Raw genomic sequence first — 21,523 nt, forward strand, 5'->3', positions numbered from 1 at the left:
TATTGAAAAGTCATGAAGAAAATTCTGTTTAACGTCAAATAATTTTCGAAAAATGCAAGTCTTTGAACGAACGTCAGATAATTTTTCTAAGAAAAGAATCCCTTGTGTTATGGGTAGGAAAATTTCAATTCTAAGATTTTTGGGAGGGTTATAATTTTTTTGTTTGGAGGGGTAGATAGGGAAAGGGTCAGGGTATGCTATGAATTAAAATTCAAAGCTTGAGATATACAAAGTAAGATTTGTTTTTTATGAGATGTGTGGCTATAAAAATAGCCGTTTTGTTGAGTCCAAGTCAAACTTCTTAACCTCCGAATCCGTAGAGAGTACGTCCTTGTCGTTTCAAGGCGTAGACGACGTCCATGGCGGTGACAGTCTTCCTTTTGGCGTGCTCGGTGTAAGTGACAGCATCACGGATGACATTTTCCAAGAAAACTTTCAAGACACCACGGGTCTCTTCGTAGATCAAACCAGAGATACGTTTGACACCACCTCGACGAGCAAGACGACGGATGGCTGGTTTGGTGATACCTTGGATGTTGTCACGTAAGATCTTTCTGTGACGTTTGGCACCTCCTTTGCCCAATCCTTTTCCTCCTTTTCCTCTACCAGTCATTATTGCGATGTACGTTCAGTAAGCTGAATACAGAAACTGTTTGAATTTGCACTTCCAAAATTCTATTTTCTACCAAGTCAGAAAATTTCGAAGTACGGATGTATGTGGAAACACCTATTTCGACCAATCAGAATCGAGATTACTCAAATCAAAAAAACAAAGTTGCAAAAAAGTTTGAAGTTTGGCGGTTTTTCGCGAATATCTCAGAAACTACAAAAGCTATCAAAAAGATCTTTGGCAGAAAGATTTCAGGGCAGATGAGACGTCTTTTAAAGAAAAAATCATGAAAAAAGATTTAAAATTGGCTGAGATATAAGCTTTTTCCCGTCGCCAACAAACACGGATTTTGTTGATTTTCAAAAAGGGATATAAACGCTGTTTTTTAAACCAATCAGATTTCACTTTCATCGACCAATCAGATTACGCGATTTCGATGTAAACAATCTGAAAACCGGGAAGCCTTTAAAAAAATTCATTCAAATTTGATTTTTGCTAGAGAATTCAAGCAAATCAAGCACTTCTACTAGAAAAATGGCTAGAACTAAGCAAACTGCTCGTAAATCAACTGGAGGCAAAGCCCCACGAAAACAATTGGCTACCAAAGCTGCAAGAAAGAGTGCACCAGCCACCGGTGGAGTCAAGAAACCACACAGATACAGACCAGGAACCGTCGCTCTCCGTGAGATCAGAAGATACCAAAAATCCACTGAATTGCTCATCCGAAAGTTACCTTTCCAACGTTTGGTCCGTGAAATCGCTCAAGACTTCAAGACTGACTTGCGTTTCCAAAGCTCCGCCGTCTCTGCTCTCCAAGAAGCATCTGAAGCCTACCTCGTCGGACTCTTCGAAGACACCAACTTGTGTGCCATCCATGCTAAACGTGTCACCATCATGCCAAAAGACATCCAATTGGCCCGAAGAATCCGTGGAGAACGTGCTTAGATCTTTCCTGATTGTGGACCAAAAAACGGCTATTTTTATAGCCACACATCTCCTAAAAAACAAATCTTACTGTGTATATCATGAATCCCCCAAATATGACATAACTCCCTCCCTGAGACTCAAAAAAAATCCCAGAAAATTCAAATGAATAGGCCTCTGAGTAGGATGGAAAAATTCAAAAATTATAGCAAAATTAGAAATCCCAAAGTAGGCAACAATATGGCCTTGCCTTGTAAAAAAAAATTAAAAAGTTCGAGAATTTCTTTTGGGAAATTTTTCTATCTAGGGTTAGGGTTGAAGGGAATATAGTCAAGTATAAATTGTTTTTTAAAAGATTTGTGGCTATAAAAATAGCCGTTTTGAAGTTCCAAAGCAAGTAGGGTGCAATTTATTTCTTGGTTGTCCTCTTCTTTGGGGTTTTCTTGGCTGGTTTCTTTGCTGCTGGCTTCTTGGCTGCAGGTTTCTTGGTGGCTTTCTTGGCTGCTGGTTTTTTAGCAGCAGAAGCTGGCTTCTTTTTGGCAGCGGTCTTCTTCTTGGGTGTAGATTTGGCTTTCTTGGCAGCAGGCTTCTTCTTTGGGGTGGTTTTCTTGGTGGTCTTTTTAGCAGCTGGTTTCTTAGCGGCGGGCTTCTTCTTGGGAGCAGCCTTCTTCTTTGGCTCGGTCTTCTTTACAACTTTGAAAGATCCTGATGCACCGGTTCCTTTGGGTTGAGACAAGACACCGCTGATAACACCTCTCTTCAGAGCCATCTTGAGGTGGACAGAAGCATTGTCTCCGACTTTGTAGTTGGCTTGGATGTACTTGAGGATGGCTTGTCTTGAAGATCCACTTCTTTCTTTCAAAGCGACGATTGCAGCAGACACCATGTCGATGTATTTTGGATGCTCAGCTGGCTTTTTTGGTGCAGCTTTCTTCTTTTGTGCTTCAGACATGATTGCAATGAATTTCAAGTTTGAACGTAAAAAATTTCAGTAGTTCAGACACTTCTAACTTTTTCGTAGACTGATTCTCGATTTTCAGTTTTTTTCTATTAGAATGGAATTTTTTCCGATTTCGGACGCGAAAGTAAGCTATTTTCAAAAATGCATTTATATCCCTTTTTATAAATCGTGTTTGTTGGTGACGGGCAAAGTGTAAAATAAGGGCTTTCCCGAAAAGGTATAACAAAATAAAAAACTGTTCTGGACGGGGAAATAGTTAGGCTAGGTTGGGTGAAAATTTGAAAGCAATCGGTCGAGTAGAAAAAAAGTTATTAAAGAAAAAAGAGGAAATTTCATTGATTTTTCGAAGAAATTTCGTCTTGAAAAGCAAATAACTCTGCGAAAAAAATAGCTACGGACTTGATTCTTTTTGTTAAAGTTGCTCCAAGGCCTCTGCTTTTCGGCACCATAAGCAGTTTTTCGGTGACATTATTTTTGGTTGAGGAAATCGGGTGCGCGGCAACATGGGAAAACACGGCAAAATTTTATGTTTTGAGGGGTTGTTGTGGATGTCAGAACTTGGGCTAACACTAACCCTGAGCCCAAGAAAGGGGTGTGGAGCCTTTGGAATGAAGTAAACCTTCCCTAAGAGTAGGAAAGAAAATAAGAAAATATTTTTGGGAGAGGAAAAAAAAAATTTTTCTCCAATTCTTAGGTCAGGCAGGGTAGGCGAATGTTCTCTAGGCTCTTGTTCTTGGGCTGGTTGAAAATTTTTTATGAACATGAAAAAGTGAACTGAGCAGGGAAAATAGGGAACCCTTCTAGCCAGCAACTCGCTCCCGTTTGAAAAATAAAGTCAAAATAGACAAAAATTGGTTAGGGTTAGGGTTAGGGTTAGGGTTAGGGTTAGGGTTAGGGTTAGGGTTAGGGTTAGGGTTAGGGTTAGGGTTTATGTCCAAGCTTTGAAATTTTTTCTATTCTTACTTACTTTATTGATTGTTTCCCATCCATGGATCGATCCTGAGTGGATCTATATACCCTATGGGCCGGCCAATCTACCAATCTAGGTAGAAGCACACATTAAATTCCGAACCCTAACCCTAACCCTAACCCTAGTTCCCACCCATCCTTCCTTGCTTGGGGGACGTGATTACCCATCCCATTTCAAATCTGACTACCCCTCCCCCTCCCCCTGCAAAGGAAACCACAAGTCTTTATCTTTCCTTCCCAACCTGGCTGGCAACCCTGTCCATCCTCGGTATCGCTTCTCGGCCTAATGGCTAAGATCAAGTGTAGTATCTGTTCTTATCAGTTTAATATCTGATACGCCTTCCATAGTGTTGGCTCATATATTAATCTGATTTTTGGCTTCGGGTCAAGGGAGCGAGGTTTACCTCACCCTGACCACGGGTTGCCTCGGCGTTGCACTACAGTCGAGCGCGGCCCATTTTTATAAAAATTGAATTCACTACTTAAAGTTTCCTTCCCTCCATAGTCCTGGTGGTTATGTCTTCATGCGCGAGCGATGCGTGCGCATTTTGTTATTTGACCCGGCCATGTGGATGAGCCCCCTATCCTTCATTCCTTCCCTCCGCGCTAGCTAGCTATCATCCCTTCCTTGGATGCAATTTGCATTTCTGATTTCTTTAGACCACAAGGAAAGTTATACCAAGGGACACCTAGGGTGAAACGAACCGCATTTAAACTCATACTTACCTGACGGGGAAGTAAAGCCTGATCAAGGAGGGGTTTCTTCCAGAGTGAGGCCCTCGCATTGCACTTCGCTTGGGCTGACCTCTGCGATTGCTACAAGTGTAGTAACTCGACCGTACAATTTCTGGTAGTGGGGGCCTGCGTCCGCGCTCGCCCCCTTCTTTAAAAAAAAATTGAATAAAAAAAATTTCTTCACTGACAGGGCTCGAACTCAAGTCTTGTCTATTGTCGACACCTTGCCCTGCCTTGCCCCACTCATGAAAAATTATTTTACCCACCTCGCCTCGAACTCAGAAGTGATGGTTAGACCCCTCCCATGAAAGTATTAGACCCCTCCCATGAAAGTATTAGACCCCAGATAGAAAAGAAATCATGAAAAGTCTACGACACCGGGAGTTCCCAGGCGGTCCCCCATCCAAGTACTATCCCGGCCCGACGATGCTTAACTTCCGTGATCGGACGAGAACGGGTGTTTTCATCGTGGTATGGACGTAGACACTAGGTAGGGTTTCTTTGGGGGTCTGATCACTTGCAAGGGATAGGATTACAGTAGAGAGTATAGGGTTATATTTTGAAGCTAGGGCTAGGGTTAGGGTTAGGGTTGTGTTTGAAACCAGAGGTTCAAAAAATATAGACAAGTATGGTTTGTTTTTTAAGAGATTTGTGGTCTTAAAAAAGACCGTTTTTGGGGTTCCAACATCAGAGGAGAGACTTAGTTCTTCTTGGCTGATTCTTTGTTCTTCTTGGGAAGCAAGAGAGCGTTGATGTTTGGCAAGACACCACCATTGGCAATGGTGACTCCACTCAAGAGCTTGTTCAATTCTTCGTCGTTTCGGACGGCCAATTGGAGATGTCTTGGGATGATTCTTTGTTTCTTGTTGTCACGGGCAGCGTTACCAGCCAACTCCAAGATTTCAGCAGACAAGTATTCCAAAACAGCAGCCAAGTAAACTGGAGCTCCGGATCCAATTCGAGAAGCATAGTGTCCTTTTCTCAAGAATCGGTGGACTCTGCCAACTGGAAATTGTAATCCAGCTCTGAATGATCTGGTCTTTGACTTTGTCTTGGCTTTTCCTCCTTTTCCACGTCCAGACATGATGATTTTCGATAAAGTATTCACGTACGAAGAGACACTTTCGAAGCAAAAATTGTAGTTGAATTACTTCCCACAGAAAAAGCTTATTTTTTTACGTTCAGAAAAAGGGATATAAACGCTGTTTTCTAAACCAATCAGATTGCGCCATTTAACAATAGTGAAACCGGCTCGACCAATCACAGCGCGTAATCGCATTTTTGGATTCCGTAGAATCCCTTTTTTTTATTGAAATGTTTTTTATTTTGATTTGTCTCAAAACACTGATTAGCATTTTTGCAAAGCAGTAGTTCTACGCAAAATTCATCATGTCTGACGCACCAGCAAAAGGAGGAAAACAAGCCCCAAAAGTGGCCAAGAAAGGAGAGAAGAGAGCTGGAAAGAAAGGAGGCAAGATCGGAGGAACTGGCGAGAAGAAACGCAAGAGAAAGAGACGTGAATCTTACACCATCTACATCTACAACGTCTTGAAACAAGTCCACCCCGATGTTGGAGCTTCATCCAAAGCCATGAGCATCATGAACTCTTTCGTCAACGATATCTTCGAGAGAATTGCATCCGAAGCTTCACGATTGGCTCTTCAAAACAAGAAATCCACCATCTCATCTCGTGAGATCCAAACTGCTGTTCGTCTCTTGCTTCCAGGAGAGTTGGCCAAGCACGCCGTCTCAGAAGGAACCAAAGCCGTCACCAAATACACCAGCAGCAAATAGATTTCTCCCCTTGTTGGAACCCCAAAACGGTCTTTTTTAAGACCACAAATCTTTTAAAAAACAACCTATACTTGTCTATAATTTTGTCTCCCTTCCTGCCTGCCTGCCTGAGTTTGAGTTTGAAAATTTTCATTAAAATAGTTTAACGTCAAATAATTTCTTTCTGAGGAAAGGATTGAACCTATTTTTGGCTGGAAAAAAAATCTAACGTCAAATATTGTAGACTACAAATCCATGAGAAATTTCTCTGACTATTGAAAAGTCATGAAGAAAATTCTGTTTAACGTCAAATAATTTTCGAAAAATGCAAGTCTTTGAACGAACGTCAGATAATTTTTCTAAGAAAAGAATCCCTTGTGTTATGGGTAGGAAAATTTCAATTCTAAGATTTTTGGGAGGGTTATAATTTTTTTGTTTGGAGGGGTAGATAGGGAAAGGGTCAGGGTATGCTATGAATTAAAATTCAAAGCTTGAGATATACAAAGTAAGATTTGTTTTTTATGAGATGTGTGGCTATAAAAATAGCCGTTTTGTTGAGTCCAAGTCAAACTTCTTAACCTCCGAATCCGTAGAGAGTACGTCCTTGTCGTTTCAAGGCGTAGACGACGTCCATGGCGGTGACAGTCTTCCTTTTGGCGTGCTCGGTGTAAGTGACAGCATCACGGATGACATTTTCCAAGAAAACTTTCAAGACACCACGGGTCTCTTCGTAGATCAAACCAGAGATACGTTTGACACCACCTCGACGAGCAAGACGACGGATGGCTGGTTTGGTGATACCTTGGATGTTGTCACGTAAGATCTTTCTGTGACGTTTGGCACCTCCTTTGCCCAATCCTTTTCCTCCTTTTCCTCTACCAGTCATTATTGCGATGTACGTTCAGTAAGCTGAATACAGAAACTGTTTGAATTTGCACTTCCAAAATTCTATTTTCTACCAAGTCAGAAAATTTCGAAGTACGGATGTATGTGGAAACACCTATTTCGACCAATCAGAATCGAGATTACTCAAATCAAAAAAACAAAGTTGCAAAAAAGTTTGAAGTTTGGCGGTTTTTCGCGAATATCTCAGAAACTACAAAAGCTATCAAAAAGATCTTTGGCAGAAAGATTTCAGGGCAGATGAGACGTCTTTTAAAGAAAAAATCATGAAAAAAGATTTAAAATTGGCTGAGATATAAGCTTTTTCCCGTCGCCAACAAACACGGATTTTGTTGATTTTCAAAAAGGGATATAAACGCTGTTTTTTAAACCAATCAGATTTCACTTTCATCGACCAATCAGATTACGCGATTTCGATGTAAACAATCTGAAAACCGGGAAGCCTTTAAAAAAATTCATTCAAATTTGATTTTTGCTAGAGAATTCAAGCAAATCAAGCACTTCTACTAGAAAAATGGCTAGAACTAAGCAAACTGCTCGTAAATCAACTGGAGGCAAAGCCCCACGAAAACAATTGGCTACCAAAGCTGCAAGAAAGAGTGCACCAGCCACCGGTGGAGTCAAGAAACCACACAGATACAGACCAGGAACCGTCGCTCTCCGTGAGATCAGAAGATACCAAAAATCCACTGAATTGCTCATCCGAAAGTTACCTTTCCAACGTTTGGTCCGTGAAATCGCTCAAGACTTCAAGACTGACTTGCGTTTCCAAAGCTCCGCCGTCTCTGCTCTCCAAGAAGCATCTGAAGCCTACCTCGTCGGACTCTTCGAAGACACCAACTTGTGTGCCATCCATGCTAAACGTGTCACCATCATGCCAAAAGACATCCAATTGGCCCGAAGAATCCGTGGAGAACGTGCTTAGATCTTTCCTGATTGTGGACCAAAAAACGGCTATTTTTATAGCCACACATCTCCTAAAAAACAAATCTTACTGTGTATATCATGAATCCCCCAAATATGACATAACTCCCTCCCTGAGACTCAAAAAAAATCCCAGAAAATTCAAATGAATAGGCCTCTGAGTAGGATGGAAAAATTCAAAAATTATAGCAAAATTAGAAATCCCAAAGTAGGCAACAATATGGCCTTGCCTTGTAAAAAAAAATTAAAAAGTTCGAGAATTTTTTTGGGAAATTTTTCTATCTAGGGTTAGGGTTGAAGGGAATATAGTCAAGTATAAATTGTTTTTTAAAAGATTTGTGGCTATAAAAATAGCCGTTTTGAAGTTCCAAAGCAAGTAGGGTGCAATTTATTTCTTGGTTGTCCTCTTCTTTGGGGTTTTCTTGGCTGGTTTCTTTGCTGCTGGCTTCTTGGCTGCAGGTTTCTTGGTGGCTTTCTTGGCTGCTGGTTTTTTAGCAGCAGAAGCTGGCTTCTTTTTGGCAGCGGTCTTCTTCTTGGGTGTAGATTTGGCTTTCTTGGCAGCAGGCTTCTTCTTTGGGGTGGTTTTCTTGGTGGTCTTTTTAGCAGCTGGTTTCTTAGCGGCGGGCTTCTTCTTGGGAGCAGCCTTCTTCTTTGGCTCGGTCTTCTTTACAACTTTGAAAGATCCTGATGCACCGGTTCCTTTGGGTTGAGACAAGACACCGCTGATAACACCTCTCTTCAGAGCCATCTTGAGGTGGACAGAAGCATTGTCTCCGACTTTGTAGTTGGCTTGGATGTACTTGAGGATGGCTTGTCTTGAAGATCCACTTCTTTCTTTCAAAGCGACGATTGCAGCAGACACCATGTCGATGTATTTTGGATGCTCAGCTGGCTTTTTTGGTGCAGCTTTCTTCTTTTGTGCTTCAGACATGATTGCAATGAATTTCAAGTTTGAACGTAAAAAATTTCAGTAGTTCAGACACTTCTAACTTTTTCGTAGACTGATTCTCGATTTTCAGTTTTTTTCTATTAGAATGGAATTTTTTCCGATTTCGGACGCGAAAGTAAGCTATTTTCAAAAATGCATTTATATCCCTTTTTATAAATCGTGTTTGTTGGTGACGGGCAAAGTGTAAAATAAGGGCTTTCCCGAAAAGGTATAACAAAATAAAAAACTGTTCTGGACGGGGAAATAGTTAGGCTAGGTTGGGTGAAAATTTGAAAGCAATCGGTCGAGTAGAAAAAAAGTTATTAAAGAAAAAAGAGGAAATTTCATTGATTTTTCGAAGAAATTTCGTCTTGAAAAGCAAATAACTCTGCGAAAAAAATAGCTACGGACTTGATTCTTTTTGTTAAAGTTGCTCCAAGGCCTCTGCTTTTCGGCACCATAAGCAGTTTTTCGGTGACATTATTTTTGGTTGAGGAAATCGGGTGCGCGGCAACATGGGAAAACACGGCAAAATTTTATGTTTTGAGGGGTTGTTGTGGATGTCAGAACTTGGGCTAACACTAACCCTGAGCCCAAGAAAGGGGTGTGGAGCCTTTGGAATGAAGTAAACCTTCCCTAAGAGTAGGAAAGAAAATAAGAAAATATTTTTGGGAGAGGAAAAAAAAATTTTTCTCCAATTCTTAGGTCAGGCAGGGTAGGCGAATGTTCTCTAGGCTCTTGTTCTTGGGCTGGTTGAAAATTTTTTATGAACATGAAAAAGTGAACTGAGCAGGGAAAATAGGGAACCCTTCTAGCCAGCAACTCGCTCCCGTTTGAAAAATAAAGTCAAAATAGACAAAAATTGGTTAGGGTTAGGGTTAGGGTTAGGGTTAGGGTTAGGGTTAGGGTTAGGGTTAGGGTTAGGGTTAGGGTTAGGGTTTATGTCCAAGCTTTGAAATTTTTTCTATTCTTACTTACTTTATTGATTGTTTCCCATCCATGGATCGATCCTGAGTGGATCTATATACCCTATGGGCCGGCCAATCTACCAATCTAGGTAGAAGCACACATTAAATTCCGAACCCTAACCCTAACCCTAACCCTAGTTCCCACCCATCCTTCCTTGCTTGGGGGACGTGATTACCCATCCCATTTCAAATCTGACTACCCCTCCCCCTCCCCCTGCAAAGGAAACCACAAGTCTTTATCTTTCCTTCCCAACCTGGCTGGCAACCCTGTCCATCCTCGGTATCGCTTCTCGGCCTAATGGCTAAGATCAAGTGTAGTATCTGTTCTTATCAGTTTAATATCTGATACGCCTTCCATAGTGTTGGCTCATATATTAATCTGATTTTTGGCTTCGGGTCAAGGGAGCGAGGTTTACCTCACCCTGACCACGGGTTGCCTCGGCGTTGCACTACAGTCGAGCGCGGCCCATTTTTATAAAAATTGAATTCACTACTTAAAGTTTCCTTCCCTCCATAGTCCTGGTGGTTATGTCTTCATGCGCGAGCGATGCGTGCGCATTTTGTTATTTGACCCGGCCATGTGGATGAGCCCCCTATCCTTCATTCCTTCCCTCCGCGCTAGCTAGCTATCATCCCTTCCTTGGATGCAATTTGCATTTCTGATTTCTTTAGACCACAAGGAAAGTTATACCAAGGGACACCTAGGGTGAAACGAACCGCATTTAAACTCATACTTACCTGACGGGGAAGTAAAGCCTGATCAAGGAGGGGTTTCTTCCAGAGTGAGGCCCTCGCATTGCACTTCGCTTGGGCTGACCTCTGCGATTGCTACAAGTGTAGTAACTCGACCGTACAATTTCTGGTAGTGGGGGCCTGCGTCCGCGCTCGCCCCCTTCTTTAAAAAAAAATTGAATAAAAAAAATTTCTTCACTGACAGGGCTCGAACTCAAGTCTTGTCTATTGTCGACACCTTGCCCTGCCTTGCCCCACTCATGAAAAATTATTTTACCCACCTCGCCTCGAACTCAGAAGTGATGGTTAGACCCCTCCCATGAAAGTATTAGACCCCTCCCATGAAAGTATTAGACCCCAGATAGAAAAGAAATCATGAAAAGTCTACGACACCGGGAGTTCCCAGGCGGTCCCCCATCCAAGTACTATCCCGGCCCGACGATGCTTAACTTCCGTGATCGGACGAGAACGGGTGTTTTCATCGTGGTATGGACGTAGACACTAGGTAGGGTTTCTTTGGGGGTCTGATCACTTGCAAGGGATAGGATTACAGTAGAGAGTATAGGGTTATATTTTGAAGCTAGGGCTAGGGTTAGGGTTAGGGTTGTGTTTGAAACCAGAGGTTCAAAAAAATATAGACAAGTATGGTTTGTTTTTTAAGAGATTTGTGGTCTTAAAAAAGACCGTTTTTGGGGTTCCAACATCAGAGGAGAGACTTAGTTCTTCTTGGCTGATTCTTTGTTCTTCTTGGGAAGCAAGAGAGCGTTGATGTTTGGCAAGACACCACCATTGGCAATGGTGACTCCACTCAAGAGCTTGTTCAATTCTTCGTCGTTTCGGACGGCCAATTGGAGATGTCTTGGGATGATTCTTTGTTTCTTGTTGTCACGGGCAGCGTTACCAGCCAACTCCAAGATTTCAGCAGACAAGTATTCCAAAACAGCAGCCAAGTAAACTGGAGCTCCGGATCCAATTCGAGAAGCATAGTGTCCTTTTCTCAAGAATCGGTGGACTCTGCCAACTGGAAATTGTAATCCAGCTCTGAATGATCTGGTCTTTGACTTTGTCTTGGCTTTTCCTCCTTTTCCACGTCCAGACATGATGATTTTCGATAAAGTATTCACGTACGAAGAGACACTTTCGAAGCAAAAATTGTAGTTGAATTACTTCCCACAGAAAAAGCTTATTTTTTTACGTTCAGAAAAAGGGATATAAACGCTGTTTTCTAAACCAATCAGATTGCGCCATTTAACAATAGTGAAACCGGCTCGACCAATCACAGCGCGTAATCGCATTTTTGGATTCCGTAGAATCCCTTTTTTTTATTGAAATGTTTTTTATTTTGATTTGTCTCAAAACACTGATTAGCATTTTTGCAAAGCAGTAGTTCTACGCAAAATTCATCATGTCTGACGCACCAGCAAAAGGAGGAAAACAAGCCCCAAAAGTGGCCAAGAAAGGAGAGAAGAGAGCTGGAAAGAAAGGAGGCAAGATCGGAGGAACTGGCGAGAAGAAACGCAAGAGAAAGAGACGTGAATCTTACACCATCTACATCTACAACGTCTTGAAACAAGTCCACCCCGATGTTGGAGCTTCATCCAAAGCCATGAGCATCATGAACTCTTTCGTCAACGATATCTTCGAGAGAATTGCATCCGAAGCTTCACGATTGGCTCTTCAAAACAAGAAATCCACCATCTCATCTCGTGAGATCCAAACTGCTGTTCGTCTCTTGCTTCCAGGAGAGTTGGCCAAGCACGCCGTCTCAGAAGGAACCAAAGCCGTCACCAAATACACCAGCAGCAAATAGATTTCTCCCCTTGTTGGAACCCCAAAACGGTCTTTTTTAAGACCACAAATCTTTTAAAAAACAACCTATACTTGTCTATAATTTTGTCTCCCTTCCTGCCTGCCTGCCTGAGTTTGAGTTTGAAAATTTTCATTAAAATAGTTTAACGTCAAATAATTTCTTTCTGAGGAAAGGATTGAACCTATTTTTGGCTGGAAAAAAAATCTAACGTCAAATATTGTAGACTACAAATCCATGAGAAATTTCTCTGACTATTGAAAAGTCATGAAGAAAATTCTGTTTAACGTCAAATAATTTTCGAAAAATGCAAGTCTTTGAACGAACGTCAGATAATTTTTCTAAGAAAAGAATCCCTTGTGTTATGGGTAGGAAAATTTCAATTCTAAGATTTTTGGGAGGGTTATAATTTTTTTGTTTGGAGGGGTAGATAGGGAAAGGGTCAGGGTATGCTATGAATTAAAATTCAAAGCTTGAGATATACAAAGTAAGATTTGTTTTTTATGAGATGTGTGGCTATAAAAATAGCCGTTTTGTTGAGTCCAAGTCAAACTTCTTAACCTCCGAATCCGTAGAGAGTACGTCCTTGTCGTTTCAAGGCGTAGACGACGTCCATGGCGGTGACAGTCTTCCTTTTGGCGTGCTCGGTGTAAGTGACAGCATCACGGATGACATTTTCCAAGAAAACTTTCAAGACACCACGGGTCTCTTCGTAGATCAAACCAGAGATACGTTTGACACCACCTCGACGAGCAAGACGACGGATGGCTGGTTTGGTGATACCTTGGATGTTGTCACGTAAGATCTTTCTGTGACGTTTGGCACCTCCTTTGCCCAATCCTTTTCCTCCTTTTCCTCTACCAGTCATTATTGCGATGTACGTTCAGTAAGCTGAATACAGAAACTGTTTGAATTTGCACTTCCAAAATTCTATTTTCTACCAAGTCAGAAAATTTCGAAGTACGGATGTATGTGGAAACACCTATTTCGACCAATCAGAATCGAGATTACTCAAATCAAAAAAACAAAGTTGCAAAAAAGTTTGAAGTTTGGCGGTTTTTCGCGAATATCTCAGAAACTACAAAAGCTATCAAAAAGATCTTTGGCAGAAAGATTTCAGGGCAGATGAGACGTCTTTTAAAGAAAAAATCATGAAAAAAGATTTAAAATTGGCTGAGATATAAGCTTTTTCCCGTCGCCAACAAACACGGATTTTGTTGATTTTCAAAAAGGGATATAAACGCTGTTTTTTAAACCAATCAGATTTCACTTTCATCGACCAATCAGATTACGCGATTTCGATGTAAACAATCTGAAAACCGGGAAGCCTTTAAAAAAATTCATTCAAATTTGATTTTTGCTAGAGAATTCAAGCAAATCAAGCACTTCTACTAGAAAAATGGCTAGAACTAAGCAAACTGCTCGTAAATCAACTGGAGGCAAAGCCCCACGAAAACAATTGGCTACCAAAGCTGCAAGAAAGAGTGCACCAGCCACCGGTGGAGTCAAGAAACCACACAGATACAGACCAGGAACCGTCGCTCTCCGTGAGATCAGAAGATACCAAAAATCCACTGAATTGCTCATCCGAAAGTTACCTTTCCAACGTTTGGTCCGTGAAATCGCTCAAGACTTCAAGACTGACTTGCGTTTCCAAAGCTCCGCCGTCTCTGCTCTCCAAGAAGCATCTGAAGCCTACCTCGTCGGACTCTTCGAAGACACCAACTTGTGTGCCATCCATGCTAAACGTGTCACCATCATGCCAAAAGACATCCAATTGGCCCGAAGAATCCGTGGAGAACGTGCTTAGATCTTTCCTGATTGTGGACCAAAAAACGGCTATTTTTATAGCCACACATCTCCTAAAAAACAAATCTTACTGTGTATATCATGAATCCCCCAATATGACATAACTCCCTCCCTGAGACTCAAAAAAAATCCCAGAAAATTCAAATGAATAGGCCTCTGAGTAGGATGGAAAAATTCAAAAATTATAGCAAAATTAGAAATCCCAAAGTAGGCAACAATATGGCCTTGCCTTGTAAAAAAAAATTAAAAAGTTCGAGAATTTCTTTTGGGAAATTTTTCTATCTAGGGTTAGGGTTGAAGGGAATATAGTCAAGTATAAATTGTTTTTTAAAAGATTTGTGGCTATAAAAATAGCCGTTTTGAAGTTCCAAAGCAAGTAGGGTGCAATTTATTTCTTGGTTGTCCTCTTCTTTGGGGTTTTCTTGGCTGGTTTCTTTGCTGCTGGCTTCTTGGCTGCAGGTTTCTTGGTGGCTTTCTTGGCTGCTGGTTTTTTAGCAGCAGAAGCTGGCTTCTTTTTGGCAGCGGTCTTCTTCTTGGGTGTAGATTTGGCTTTCTTGGCAGCAGGCTTCTTCTTTGGGGTGGTTTTCTTGGTGGTCTTTTTAGCAGCTGGTTTCTTAGCGGCGGGCTTCTTCTTGGGAGCAGCCTTCTTCTTTGGCTCGGTCTTCTTTACAACTTTGAAAGATCCTGATGCACCGGTTCCTTTGGGTTGAGACAAGACACCGCTGATAACACCTCTCTTCAGAGCCATCTTGAGGTGGACAGAAGCATTGTCTCCGACTTTGTAGTTGGCTTGGATGTACTTGAGGATGGCTTGTCTTGAAGATCCACTTCTTTCTTTCAAAGCGACGATTGCAGCAGACACCATGTCGATGTATTTTGGATGCTCAGCTGGCTTTTTTGGTGCAGCTTTCTTCTTTTGTGCTTCAGACATGATTGCAATGAATTTCAAGTTTGAACGTAAAAAATTTCAGTAGTTCAGACACTTCTAACTTTTTCGTAGACTGATTCTCGATTTTCAGTTTTTTTCTATTAGAATGGAATTTTTTCCGATTTCGGACGCGAAAGTAAGCTATTTTCAAAAATGCATTTATATCCCTTTTTATAAATCGTGTTTGTTGGTGACGGGCAAAGTGTAAAATAAGGGCTTTCCCGAAAAGGTATAACAAAATAAAAACTGTTCTGGACGGGGAAATAGTTAGGCTAGGTTGGGTGAAAATTTGAAAGCAATCGGTCGAGTAGAAAAAAGTTATTAAAGAAAAAAGAGGAAATTTCATTGATTTTTCGAAGAAATTTCGTCTTGAAAAGCAAATAACTCTGCGAAAAAAATAGCTACGGACTTGATTCTTTTTGTTAAAGTTGCTCCAAGGCCTCTGCTTTTCGGCACCATAAGCAGTTTTTCGGTGACATTATTTTTGGTTGAGGAAATCGGGTGCGCGGCAACATGGGAAAACACGGCAAAATTTTATGTTTTGAGGGGTTGTTGTGGATGTCAGAACTTGGGCTAACACTAACCCTGAGCCCAAGAAAGGGGTGTGGAGCCTTTGGAATGAAGTAAACCTTCCCTAAGAGTAGGAAAGAAAATAAGAAAATATTTTTGGGAGAGGAAAAAAAAAATTTTTCTCCAATTCTTAGGTCAGGCAGGGTAGGCGAATGTTCTCTAGGCTCTTGTTCTTGGGCTGGTTGAAAATTTTTTATGAACATGAAAAAGTGAACTGAGCAGGGAAAATAGGGAACCCTTCTAGCCAGCAACTCGCTCCCGTTTGAAAAATAAAGTCAAAATAGACAAAAATTGGTTAGGGTTAGGGTTAGGGTTAGGGTTAGGGTTAGGGTTAGGGTTAGGGTTAGGGTTAGGGTTAGGGTTAGGGTTAGGGTTTATGTCCAAGCTTTGAAATTTTTTCTATTCTTACTTACTTTATTGATTGTTTCCCATCCATGGATCGATCCTGAGTGGATCTATATACCCTATGGGCCGGCCAATCTACCAATCTAGGTAGAAGCACACATTAAATTCCGAACCCTAACCCTAACCCTAACCCTAGTTCCCACCCATCCTTCCTTGCTTGGGGGACGTGATTACCCATCCCATTTCAAATCTGACTACCCCTCCCCCTCCCCCTGCAAAGGAAACCACAAGTCTTTATCTTTCCTTCCCAACCTGGCTGGCAACCCTGTCCATCCTCGGTATCGCTTCTCGGCCTAATGGCTAAGATCAAGTGTAGTATCTGTTCTTAGTTATTTGGCAAAGAGACTGTCCGTAACCCGGCTTTTGGTTTATCCAATTTAAGTCCGATTGGAGAGCCGAGACTCGATCAATCCAAGAAGAAGATTCTCCAAAAAACAAATTCCCCCAAACTTGCACCACAATGAAGTTGCATGCGCTGGCCGTATATCTTGGAAAAAATCCGCATCGAAGTGAGCAAGCCTCGACAAAGCAATCGATTTGGGTTTGGATCAAACGTGTACGCTGTAACAAGATCAATGAAACGCACTTACGTCCATCTCAACAGTTTGGAACAAAAAACATCTCTTACAAAAGGTTTCTACGATCCCGTCGTATCAATTCCACTTGTGGTGACGGCACAAGGAATTCCGATCGAGCTAACAAAGAATGACGTATTCGACATCTTTTCAGCTTGGGGAGAAGTTACCAAGACAATAGCAACAACAAAAATCTACAGAAACATCCGCTACAGAAATGGCAATTGGCAAATTCATTTCAAGCGTTTCTTCAAAGAGCTTCCGAATCACATCTCAGCTAAAAGTTCTGCCCTCAACGAAAACATCTACATCACAACAGCGTTCGACAAAGCCGAAATGATCAAACGTGTTGTACCGACAAGACCTACAAACACCAATCCCCCTCCTCCCTCTCAGCCCCAGAGCAGTGGAGAAGAAAAAACAAAAACAACAACCGTATATCCCAAGCAACCAACGAATCCGACGCACCATGAGCAGGCATCTCGACGTCCTACAGAAACCTCTCGGCCTATTGGCTAAGAACATGTCTCAGGAATGCTCCAGACTTCGGTTCCGCTTCCGCATGTTCGTCCTTTTATTCGGGAGCTGTCAAGGTAACCAGCTCACACATGGACGTTGATTCATTAGACTCGGACTTAAATGTTGGTACCGAATCGCGCCTAATGGCCTCGTTGGAAACCAATCGCCAGGAGGACAGTCTAAAGAAACCATGAAAACCTACATTAACCATGGAAACCGACACTGGAAGAGCTCCAATGGATTTTGAGGTTAATCCACACAAATCATCCGTAAGACCCCAGTAGTGGGACACGACCAAATAAAAGTCCAAAAAGTCCAAAACAAAACCAATTCAACCCAAGCATCAGTGGCGCAATCGGCAGCACACCAGACTTCCAATCCAGAGGTCGCAGTTCGAACCCCGTTCGGAACCAAAACATCAACACAACAAAAAACAACATCTGGAGAATCAAAACCACCACGCCCTCAGGGCAGGGAACAAATTCCAAATAATCTTAAACTGCAAAAAGAATTCACCTGAGAATAACTTTGACAAATTCATTTCAACAGAGAAAAGTACTTCCTTCAATCTCCATCTACCACCGTCACAAAGGTTAGTGAAGCTTTGGAGACTAAATACTTTTATGGCCATATTGCTTGGTCCTTCTTTCTTGATGAACATGAATGGGCAGCAATGATGTTTCGATTAAATATAATGAGACAAGAACCTAGCTTTAACGAGTTAAACTATAACTTCTTCGCTGATGGATACATGCATTACTGTGATAATCTTGCTCCACCAGACTTTAGAAGTTACAATGCAATGAACAAATAGAACATTTTATTAAAGTTGTTGAATCACGTTGGAAGAATTCAGAGACACAAAGTCACTTGGGACAAACCTACCCAGTGATAAAAAATGGGCAATTTGGCGATTTAATCGTGGTCTTTTTTTCGGATGAATTGTCTAAATATTTCTATAGCACGAGTACCGACAGGACCTGACTTGGGGCACTGAGACTTCGTTTTCTTTGGCTTTTTGAGGGGTAAACACTCTACAGGTAGTCTTCTTGAGATGTGTATTTTTCTTGGGTTGGGTGGTTAGCTCTTCCATGGTCGCTGGTTCTGTAGTTGTAGCATTGCGTCTCTTCGAGTTTCTGGTGGTAGTTCTTGTTATCGGGTTTTTTTCTTAGGAAAGTCAGGTCTAGACTGGTAACTCAGCTTTAGAAATAAAACAACTTCAAACAAATATCGAGTTATATTTTTACTAGTGTATTTATTACTTGTACTAAAAATACATTTTCACTAAAAAAAAAAAAAAAAAAAAAAAAAAAAAAAAAAAAAAAAAGTCTGTTCTTATCAGTTTAATATCTGATACGCCTTCCATAGTGTTGGCTCATATATTAATCTGATTTTTGGCTTCGGGTCAAGGGAGCGAGGTTTACCTCACCCTGACCACGGGTTGCCTCGGCGTTGCACTACAGTCGAGCGCGGCCCATTTTTATAAAAATTGAATTCACTACTTAAAGTTTCCTTCCCTCCATAGTCCTGGTGGTTATGTCTTCATGCGCGAGCGATGCGTGCGCATTTTGTTATTTGACCCGGCCATGGGATGAGCCCCCTATCCTTCATTCCTTCCCTCCGCGCTAGCTAGCTATCATCCCTTCCTTGGATTTTGCATTTCTGATTTCTTTAGACCACAAGGAAAGTTATACCAAGGGACACCTAGGTGAAACGAACCGCATTTAAACTCATACTTACCTGACGGGGAAGTAAAGCCTGATCAAGGAGGGGTTTCTTCCAGAGTGAGGCCCTCGCATTGCACTTCGCTTGGGCTGACCTCTGCGATTGCTACAAGTGTAGTAACTCGACCGTACAATTTCTGGTAGTGGGGGCCTGCGTCCGCGCTCGCCCCCTTCTTTTAAAAAAAAAATGAAAAAAAAAAATTTCTTCACTGACAGGGCTCGAACTCAAGTCTTGTCTATTGTCGACACCTTGCCCTGCCTTGCCCCACTCATGAAAAATTATTTTACCCACCTCGCCTCGAACTCAGAAGTGATGGTTAGACCCCTCCATGAAAGTATTAGACCCCTCCCATGAAAGTATTAGACCCCAGATAGAAAAGAAATCATGAAAAGTCTACGACACCGGGAGTTCCCAGGCGGTCCCCCATCCAAGTACTATCCCGGCCCGACGATGCTTAACTTCCGTGATCGGACGAGAACGGGTGTTTTCATCGTGGTATGGACGTAGACACTAGGTAGGGTTTCTTTGGGGGTCTGATCACTTGCAAGGGATAGGATTACAGTAGAGAGTATAGGGTTATATTTTGAAGCTAGGGCTAGGGTTAGGGTTAGGGTTGTGTTTGAAACCAGAGGTTCAAAAAAATATAGACAAGTATGGTTTGTTTTTTAAGAGATTTGTGGTCTTAAAAAAGACCGTTTTTGGGGTTCCAACATCAGAGGAGAGACTTAGTTCTTCTTGGCTGATTCTTTGTTCTTCTTGGGAAGCAAGAGAGCGTTGATGTTTGGCAAGACACCACCATTGGCAATGGTGACTCCACTCAAGAGCTTGTTCAATTCTTCGTCGTTTCGGACGGCCAATTGGAGATGTCTTGGGATGATTCTTTGTTTCTTGTTGTCACGGGCAGCGTTACCAGCCAACTCCAAGATTTCAGCAGACAAGTATTCCAAAACAGCAGCCAAGTAAACTGGAGCTCCGGATCCAATTCGAGAAGCATAGTGTCCTTTTCTCAAGAATCGGTGGACTCTGCCAACTGGAAATTGTAATCCAGCTCTGAATGATCTGGTCTTTGACTTTGTCTTGGCTTTTCCTCCTTTTCCACGTCCAGACATGATGATTTTCGATAAAGTATTCACGTACGAAGAGACACTTTCGAAGCAAAAATTGTAGTTGAATTACTTCCCACAGAAAAAGCTTATTTTTTTACGTTCAGAAAAAGGGATATAAACGCTGTTTTCTAAACCAATCAGATTGCGCCATTTAACAATAGTGAAACCGGCTCGACCAATCACAGCGCGTAATCGCATTTTTGGATTCCGTAGAATCCCTTTTTTTTATTGAAATGTTTTTTATTTTGATTTGTCTCAAAACACTGATTAGCATTTTTGCAAAGCAGTAGTTCTACGCAAATTCATCATGTCTGACGCACCAGCAAAAGGAGGAAAACAAGCCCCAAAAGTGGCCAAGAAAGGAGAGAAGAGAGCTGGAAAGAAAGGAGGCAAGATCGGAGGAACTGGCGACAAGAAACGCAAGAGAAAGAGACGTGAATCTTACACCATCTACATCTACAACGTCTTGAAACAAGTCCACCCCGATGTTGGAGCTTCATCCAAAGCCATGAGCATCATGAACTCTTTCGTCAACGATATCTTCGAGAGAATCGCATCCGAAGCTTCACGATTGGCTCTTCAAAACAAGAAATCCACCATCTCATCTCGTGAGATCCAAACTGCTGTTCGTCTCTTGCTTCCAGGAGAGTTGGCCAAGCACGCCGTCTCAGAAGGAACCAAAGCCGTCACCAAATACACCAGCAGCAAATAGATTTCTCCCCTTGTTGGAACCCCAAAACGGTCTTTTTTAAGACCACAAATCTTTTAAAAAACAACCTATACTTGTCTATAATTTTGTCTCCCTTCCTGCCTGCCTGAGTTTGAGTTTGAAAATTTCATTAAAATAGTTTAACGTCAAATAATTTCTTTCTGAGGAAAGGATTGAACCTATTTTTGGCTGGAAAAAATCTAACGTCAAATATTGTAGACTACAAATCCATGAGAAATTTCTCTGACTATTGAAAAGTCATGAAGAAAATTCTGTTTAACGTCAAATAATTTTCGAAAAATGCAAGTCTTTGAACGAACGAGAAATTTTTCTAAGAATCCCTTGTGTTATGGGTAGGAAAATTTCAATTCTAAGATTTTTGGGAGGGTTATAATTTTTTTGTTTGGAGGGGTAGATAGGGAAAGGGTCAGGGTATGCTATGAATTAAAATTCAAAGCTTGAGATATACAAAGTAAGATTTGTTTTTTATGAGATGTGTGGCTATAAAAATAGCCGTTTTGTTGAGTCCAAGTCAAACTTCTTAACCTCCGAATCCGTAGAGAGTACGTCCTTGTCGTTTCAAGGCGTAGACGACGTCCATGGCGGTGACAGTCTTCCTTTTGGCGTGCTCGGTGTAAGTGACAGCATCACGGATGACATTTTCCAAGAAAACTTTCAAGACACCACGGGTCTCTTCGTAGATCAAACCAGAGATACGTTTGACACCACCTCGACGAGCAAGACGACGGATGGCTGGTTTGGTGATACCTTGGATGTTGTCACGTAAGATCTTTCTGTGACGTTTGGCACCTCCTTTGCCCAATCCTTTTCCTCCTTTTCCTCTACCAGTCATTATTGCGATGTACGTTCAGTAAGCTGAATACAGAAACTGTTTGAATTTGCACTTCCAAAATTCTATTTTCTACCAAGTCAGAAATTTCGA

General features: G+C 41.6%; 12 protein-coding genes, 8 non-coding genes and 3 pseudogenes across 20 annotated transcripts; 13 read left to right on the top strand and 10 right to left on the bottom strand.

Moving 5' to 3' along the window:
* Positions 1 to 253: 253 nt before the first annotated feature.
* Positions 254 to 6,895, bottom strand: LOC136799783 (uncharacterized; annotated as a pseudogene).
* On the top strand, positions 1,084 to 1,601 carry LOC136799776 (histone H3). The gene has a single exon (XM_067056485.1). It carries the CDS (start codon positions 1,145 to 1,147, stop codon positions 1,553 to 1,555), a length of 411 nt encoding a protein of 136 aa, XP_066912586.1. The 5' UTR covers positions 1,084 to 1,144; the 3' UTR covers positions 1,556 to 1,601.
* LOC136799775 (histone H1-delta-like) lies at positions 1,893 to 2,571 on the bottom strand. The gene has a single exon (XM_067056484.1). It carries the CDS (start codon positions 2,484 to 2,486, stop codon positions 1,944 to 1,946), a length of 543 nt encoding a protein of 180 aa, XP_066912585.1. The 5' UTR covers positions 2,487 to 2,571; the 3' UTR covers positions 1,893 to 1,943.
* LOC136799857 (U2 spliceosomal RNA) lies at positions 3,735 to 3,927 on the top strand. The gene has a single exon (XR_010845581.1). It is a non-coding gene; the product is annotated as a U2 spliceosomal RNA (small nuclear RNA).
* Positions 4,183 to 4,346, top strand: LOC136799911 (U1 spliceosomal RNA). Its single transcript, XR_010845626.1, has one exon. It is a non-coding gene; the product is annotated as a U1 spliceosomal RNA (small nuclear RNA).
* On the bottom strand, positions 4,566 to 4,684 carry LOC136799869 (5S ribosomal RNA). Its single transcript, XR_010845590.1, has one exon. It is a non-coding gene; the product is annotated as a 5S ribosomal RNA (ribosomal RNA).
* LOC136799780 (late histone H2A.2.2-like) lies at positions 4,848 to 5,331 on the bottom strand. Its single transcript, XM_067056489.1, has one exon. The coding sequence runs from the start codon at positions 5,281 to 5,283 to the stop codon at positions 4,900 to 4,902; it is 384 nt and encodes a 127-aa protein (XP_066912590.1). The 5' UTR covers positions 5,284 to 5,331; the 3' UTR covers positions 4,848 to 4,899.
* LOC136799779 (histone H2B, gonadal-like) lies at positions 5,521 to 6,042 on the top strand. The gene has a single exon (XM_067056488.1). The coding sequence runs from the start codon at positions 5,589 to 5,591 to the stop codon at positions 5,991 to 5,993; it is 405 nt and encodes a 134-aa protein (XP_066912589.1). The 5' UTR covers positions 5,521 to 5,588; the 3' UTR covers positions 5,994 to 6,042.
* A 433-nt stretch (positions 6,896 to 7,328) lies between the features above and the next one.
* Positions 7,329 to 7,846, top strand: LOC136799777 (histone H3). The gene has a single exon (XM_067056486.1). The coding sequence runs from the start codon at positions 7,390 to 7,392 to the stop codon at positions 7,798 to 7,800; it is 411 nt and encodes a 136-aa protein (XP_066912587.1). The 5' UTR covers positions 7,329 to 7,389; the 3' UTR covers positions 7,801 to 7,846.
* Positions 7,847 to 8,136: 290 nt separating this feature from the next.
* LOC136799723 (histone H1-delta-like) lies at positions 8,137 to 8,815 on the bottom strand. The gene has a single exon (XM_067056436.1). It carries the CDS (start codon positions 8,728 to 8,730, stop codon positions 8,188 to 8,190), a length of 543 nt encoding a protein of 180 aa, XP_066912537.1. The 5' UTR covers positions 8,731 to 8,815; the 3' UTR covers positions 8,137 to 8,187.
* Positions 8,816 to 9,977: 1,162 nt separating this feature from the next.
* LOC136799859 (U2 spliceosomal RNA) lies at positions 9,978 to 10,170 on the top strand. Its single transcript, XR_010845583.1, has one exon. It is a non-coding gene; the product is annotated as a U2 spliceosomal RNA (small nuclear RNA).
* A 255-nt stretch (positions 10,171 to 10,425) lies between these two features.
* On the top strand, positions 10,426 to 10,589 carry LOC136799912 (U1 spliceosomal RNA). The gene has a single exon (XR_010845627.1). It is a non-coding gene; the product is annotated as a U1 spliceosomal RNA (small nuclear RNA).
* Positions 10,590 to 10,808: 219 nt separating this feature from the next.
* Positions 10,809 to 10,927, bottom strand: LOC136799873 (5S ribosomal RNA). The gene has a single exon (XR_010845591.1). It is a non-coding gene; the product is annotated as a 5S ribosomal RNA (ribosomal RNA).
* A 164-nt stretch (positions 10,928 to 11,091) lies between these two features.
* On the bottom strand, positions 11,092 to 13,143 carry LOC136799833 (histone H2A-like). Its single transcript, XM_067056537.1, has 2 exons — positions 12,796 to 13,143; positions 11,092 to 11,577 (listed from the first exon to the last, which is right to left on the bottom strand). Exons 1-2 carry the CDS (start codon positions 13,100 to 13,102, stop codon positions 11,144 to 11,146), a joined length of 741 nt encoding a protein of 246 aa, XP_066912638.1. The 5' UTR covers positions 13,103 to 13,143; the 3' UTR covers positions 11,092 to 11,143.
* On the top strand, positions 11,765 to 12,286 carry LOC136799790 (histone H2B, gonadal-like). Its single transcript, XM_067056498.1, has one exon. It carries the CDS (start codon positions 11,833 to 11,835, stop codon positions 12,235 to 12,237), a length of 405 nt encoding a protein of 134 aa, XP_066912599.1. The 5' UTR covers positions 11,765 to 11,832; the 3' UTR covers positions 12,238 to 12,286.
* A 429-nt stretch (positions 13,144 to 13,572) lies between the features above and the next one.
* On the top strand, positions 13,573 to 14,090 carry LOC136799787 (histone H3). Its single transcript, XM_067056495.1, has one exon. It carries the CDS (start codon positions 13,634 to 13,636, stop codon positions 14,042 to 14,044), a length of 411 nt encoding a protein of 136 aa, XP_066912596.1. The 5' UTR covers positions 13,573 to 13,633; the 3' UTR covers positions 14,045 to 14,090.
* Positions 14,091 to 14,380: 290 nt separating this feature from the next.
* Positions 14,381 to 15,059, bottom strand: LOC136799785 (histone H1-delta-like). Its single transcript, XM_067056492.1, has one exon. The coding sequence runs from the start codon at positions 14,972 to 14,974 to the stop codon at positions 14,432 to 14,434; it is 543 nt and encodes a 180-aa protein (XP_066912593.1). The 5' UTR covers positions 14,975 to 15,059; the 3' UTR covers positions 14,381 to 14,431.
* A 1,167-nt stretch (positions 15,060 to 16,226) lies between these two features.
* On the top strand, positions 16,227 to 16,353 carry LOC136799871 (U2 spliceosomal RNA; annotated as a pseudogene).
* A 1,960-nt stretch (positions 16,354 to 18,313) lies between these two features.
* LOC136799867 (U2 spliceosomal RNA) lies at positions 18,314 to 18,523 on the top strand (annotated as a pseudogene).
* A 249-nt stretch (positions 18,524 to 18,772) lies between these two features.
* On the top strand, positions 18,773 to 18,936 carry LOC136799913 (U1 spliceosomal RNA). Its single transcript, XR_010845628.1, has one exon. It is a non-coding gene; the product is annotated as a U1 spliceosomal RNA (small nuclear RNA).
* A 219-nt stretch (positions 18,937 to 19,155) lies between these two features.
* LOC136799874 (5S ribosomal RNA) lies at positions 19,156 to 19,274 on the bottom strand. Its single transcript, XR_010845592.1, has one exon. It is a non-coding gene; the product is annotated as a 5S ribosomal RNA (ribosomal RNA).
* Positions 19,275 to 19,438: 164 nt separating this feature from the next.
* LOC136799834 (histone H2A-like) lies at positions 19,439 to 21,477 on the bottom strand. The gene is made up of 2 exons (XM_067056538.1): positions 21,127 to 21,477; positions 19,439 to 19,924 (listed from the first exon to the last, which is right to left on the bottom strand). The coding sequence occupies exons 1-2, from the start codon at positions 21,431 to 21,433 to the stop codon at positions 19,491 to 19,493; spliced, it is 741 nt and encodes a 246-aa protein (XP_066912639.1). The 5' UTR covers positions 21,434 to 21,477; the 3' UTR covers positions 19,439 to 19,490.
* On the top strand, positions 20,176 to 20,632 carry LOC136799789 (histone H2B, gonadal-like). Its single transcript, XM_067056497.1, has one exon. The coding sequence runs from the start codon at positions 20,179 to 20,181 to the stop codon at positions 20,581 to 20,583; it is 405 nt and encodes a 134-aa protein (XP_066912598.1). The 5' UTR covers positions 20,176 to 20,178; the 3' UTR covers positions 20,584 to 20,632.
* Positions 21,478 to 21,523: the final 46 nt, after the last annotated feature.

Source organism: Clytia hemisphaerica, unplaced genomic scaffold (genome assembly GCF_902728285.1).
Source record: "Clytia hemisphaerica strain Z4C2 unplaced genomic scaffold, Clytia hemisphaerica genome assembly, whole genome shotgun sequence".
Classification (NCBI taxonomy): domain Eukaryota; kingdom Metazoa; phylum Cnidaria; class Hydrozoa; order Leptothecata; family Clytiidae; genus Clytia; species Clytia hemisphaerica.

Excerpts from the sequence above, each read along its gene's own strand:
- LOC136799775 (XM_067056484.1), bottom strand. The coding sequence starts at position 2,486 with ATGTCTGAAGCACAAAAGAAGAAAGCTGCACCAAAAAAGCCAGCTGAG.
- LOC136799834 (XM_067056538.1), bottom strand. The coding sequence starts at position 21,433 with ATGACTGGTAGAGGAAAAGGAGGAAAAGGATTGGGCAAAGGAGGTGCC. Across the intron at positions 19,925-21,126 it reads TACTCTCTACGGATTCGGAG|TTTGCTTCGAAAGTGTCTCT; the intron begins GTTAAGAAGTTT and ends TCAACTACAATT.
- LOC136799779 (XM_067056488.1), top strand. The coding sequence starts at position 5,589 with ATGTCTGACGCACCAGCAAAAGGAGGAAAACAAGCCCCAAAAGTGGCC.
- LOC136799780 (XM_067056489.1), bottom strand. The coding sequence starts at position 5,283 with ATGTCTGGACGTGGAAAAGGAGGAAAAGCCAAGACAAAGTCAAAGACC.
- LOC136799776 (XM_067056485.1), top strand. The coding sequence starts at position 1,145 with ATGGCTAGAACTAAGCAAACTGCTCGTAAATCAACTGGAGGCAAAGCC.
- LOC136799789 (XM_067056497.1), top strand. The coding sequence starts at position 20,179 with ATGTCTGACGCACCAGCAAAAGGAGGAAAACAAGCCCCAAAAGTGGCC.
- LOC136799723 (XM_067056436.1), bottom strand. The coding sequence starts at position 8,730 with ATGTCTGAAGCACAAAAGAAGAAAGCTGCACCAAAAAAGCCAGCTGAG.
- LOC136799777 (XM_067056486.1), top strand. The coding sequence starts at position 7,390 with ATGGCTAGAACTAAGCAAACTGCTCGTAAATCAACTGGAGGCAAAGCC.
- LOC136799785 (XM_067056492.1), bottom strand. The coding sequence starts at position 14,974 with ATGTCTGAAGCACAAAAGAAGAAAGCTGCACCAAAAAAGCCAGCTGAG.
- LOC136799790 (XM_067056498.1), top strand. The coding sequence starts at position 11,833 with ATGTCTGACGCACCAGCAAAAGGAGGAAAACAAGCCCCAAAAGTGGCC.
- LOC136799833 (XM_067056537.1), bottom strand. The coding sequence starts at position 13,102 with ATGACTGGTAGAGGAAAAGGAGGAAAAGGATTGGGCAAAGGAGGTGCC. Across the intron at positions 11,578-12,795 it reads TACTCTCTACGGATTCGGAG|TTTGCTTCGAAAGTGTCTCT; the intron begins GTTAAGAAGTTT and ends TCAACTACAATT.
- LOC136799787 (XM_067056495.1), top strand. The coding sequence starts at position 13,634 with ATGGCTAGAACTAAGCAAACTGCTCGTAAATCAACTGGAGGCAAAGCC.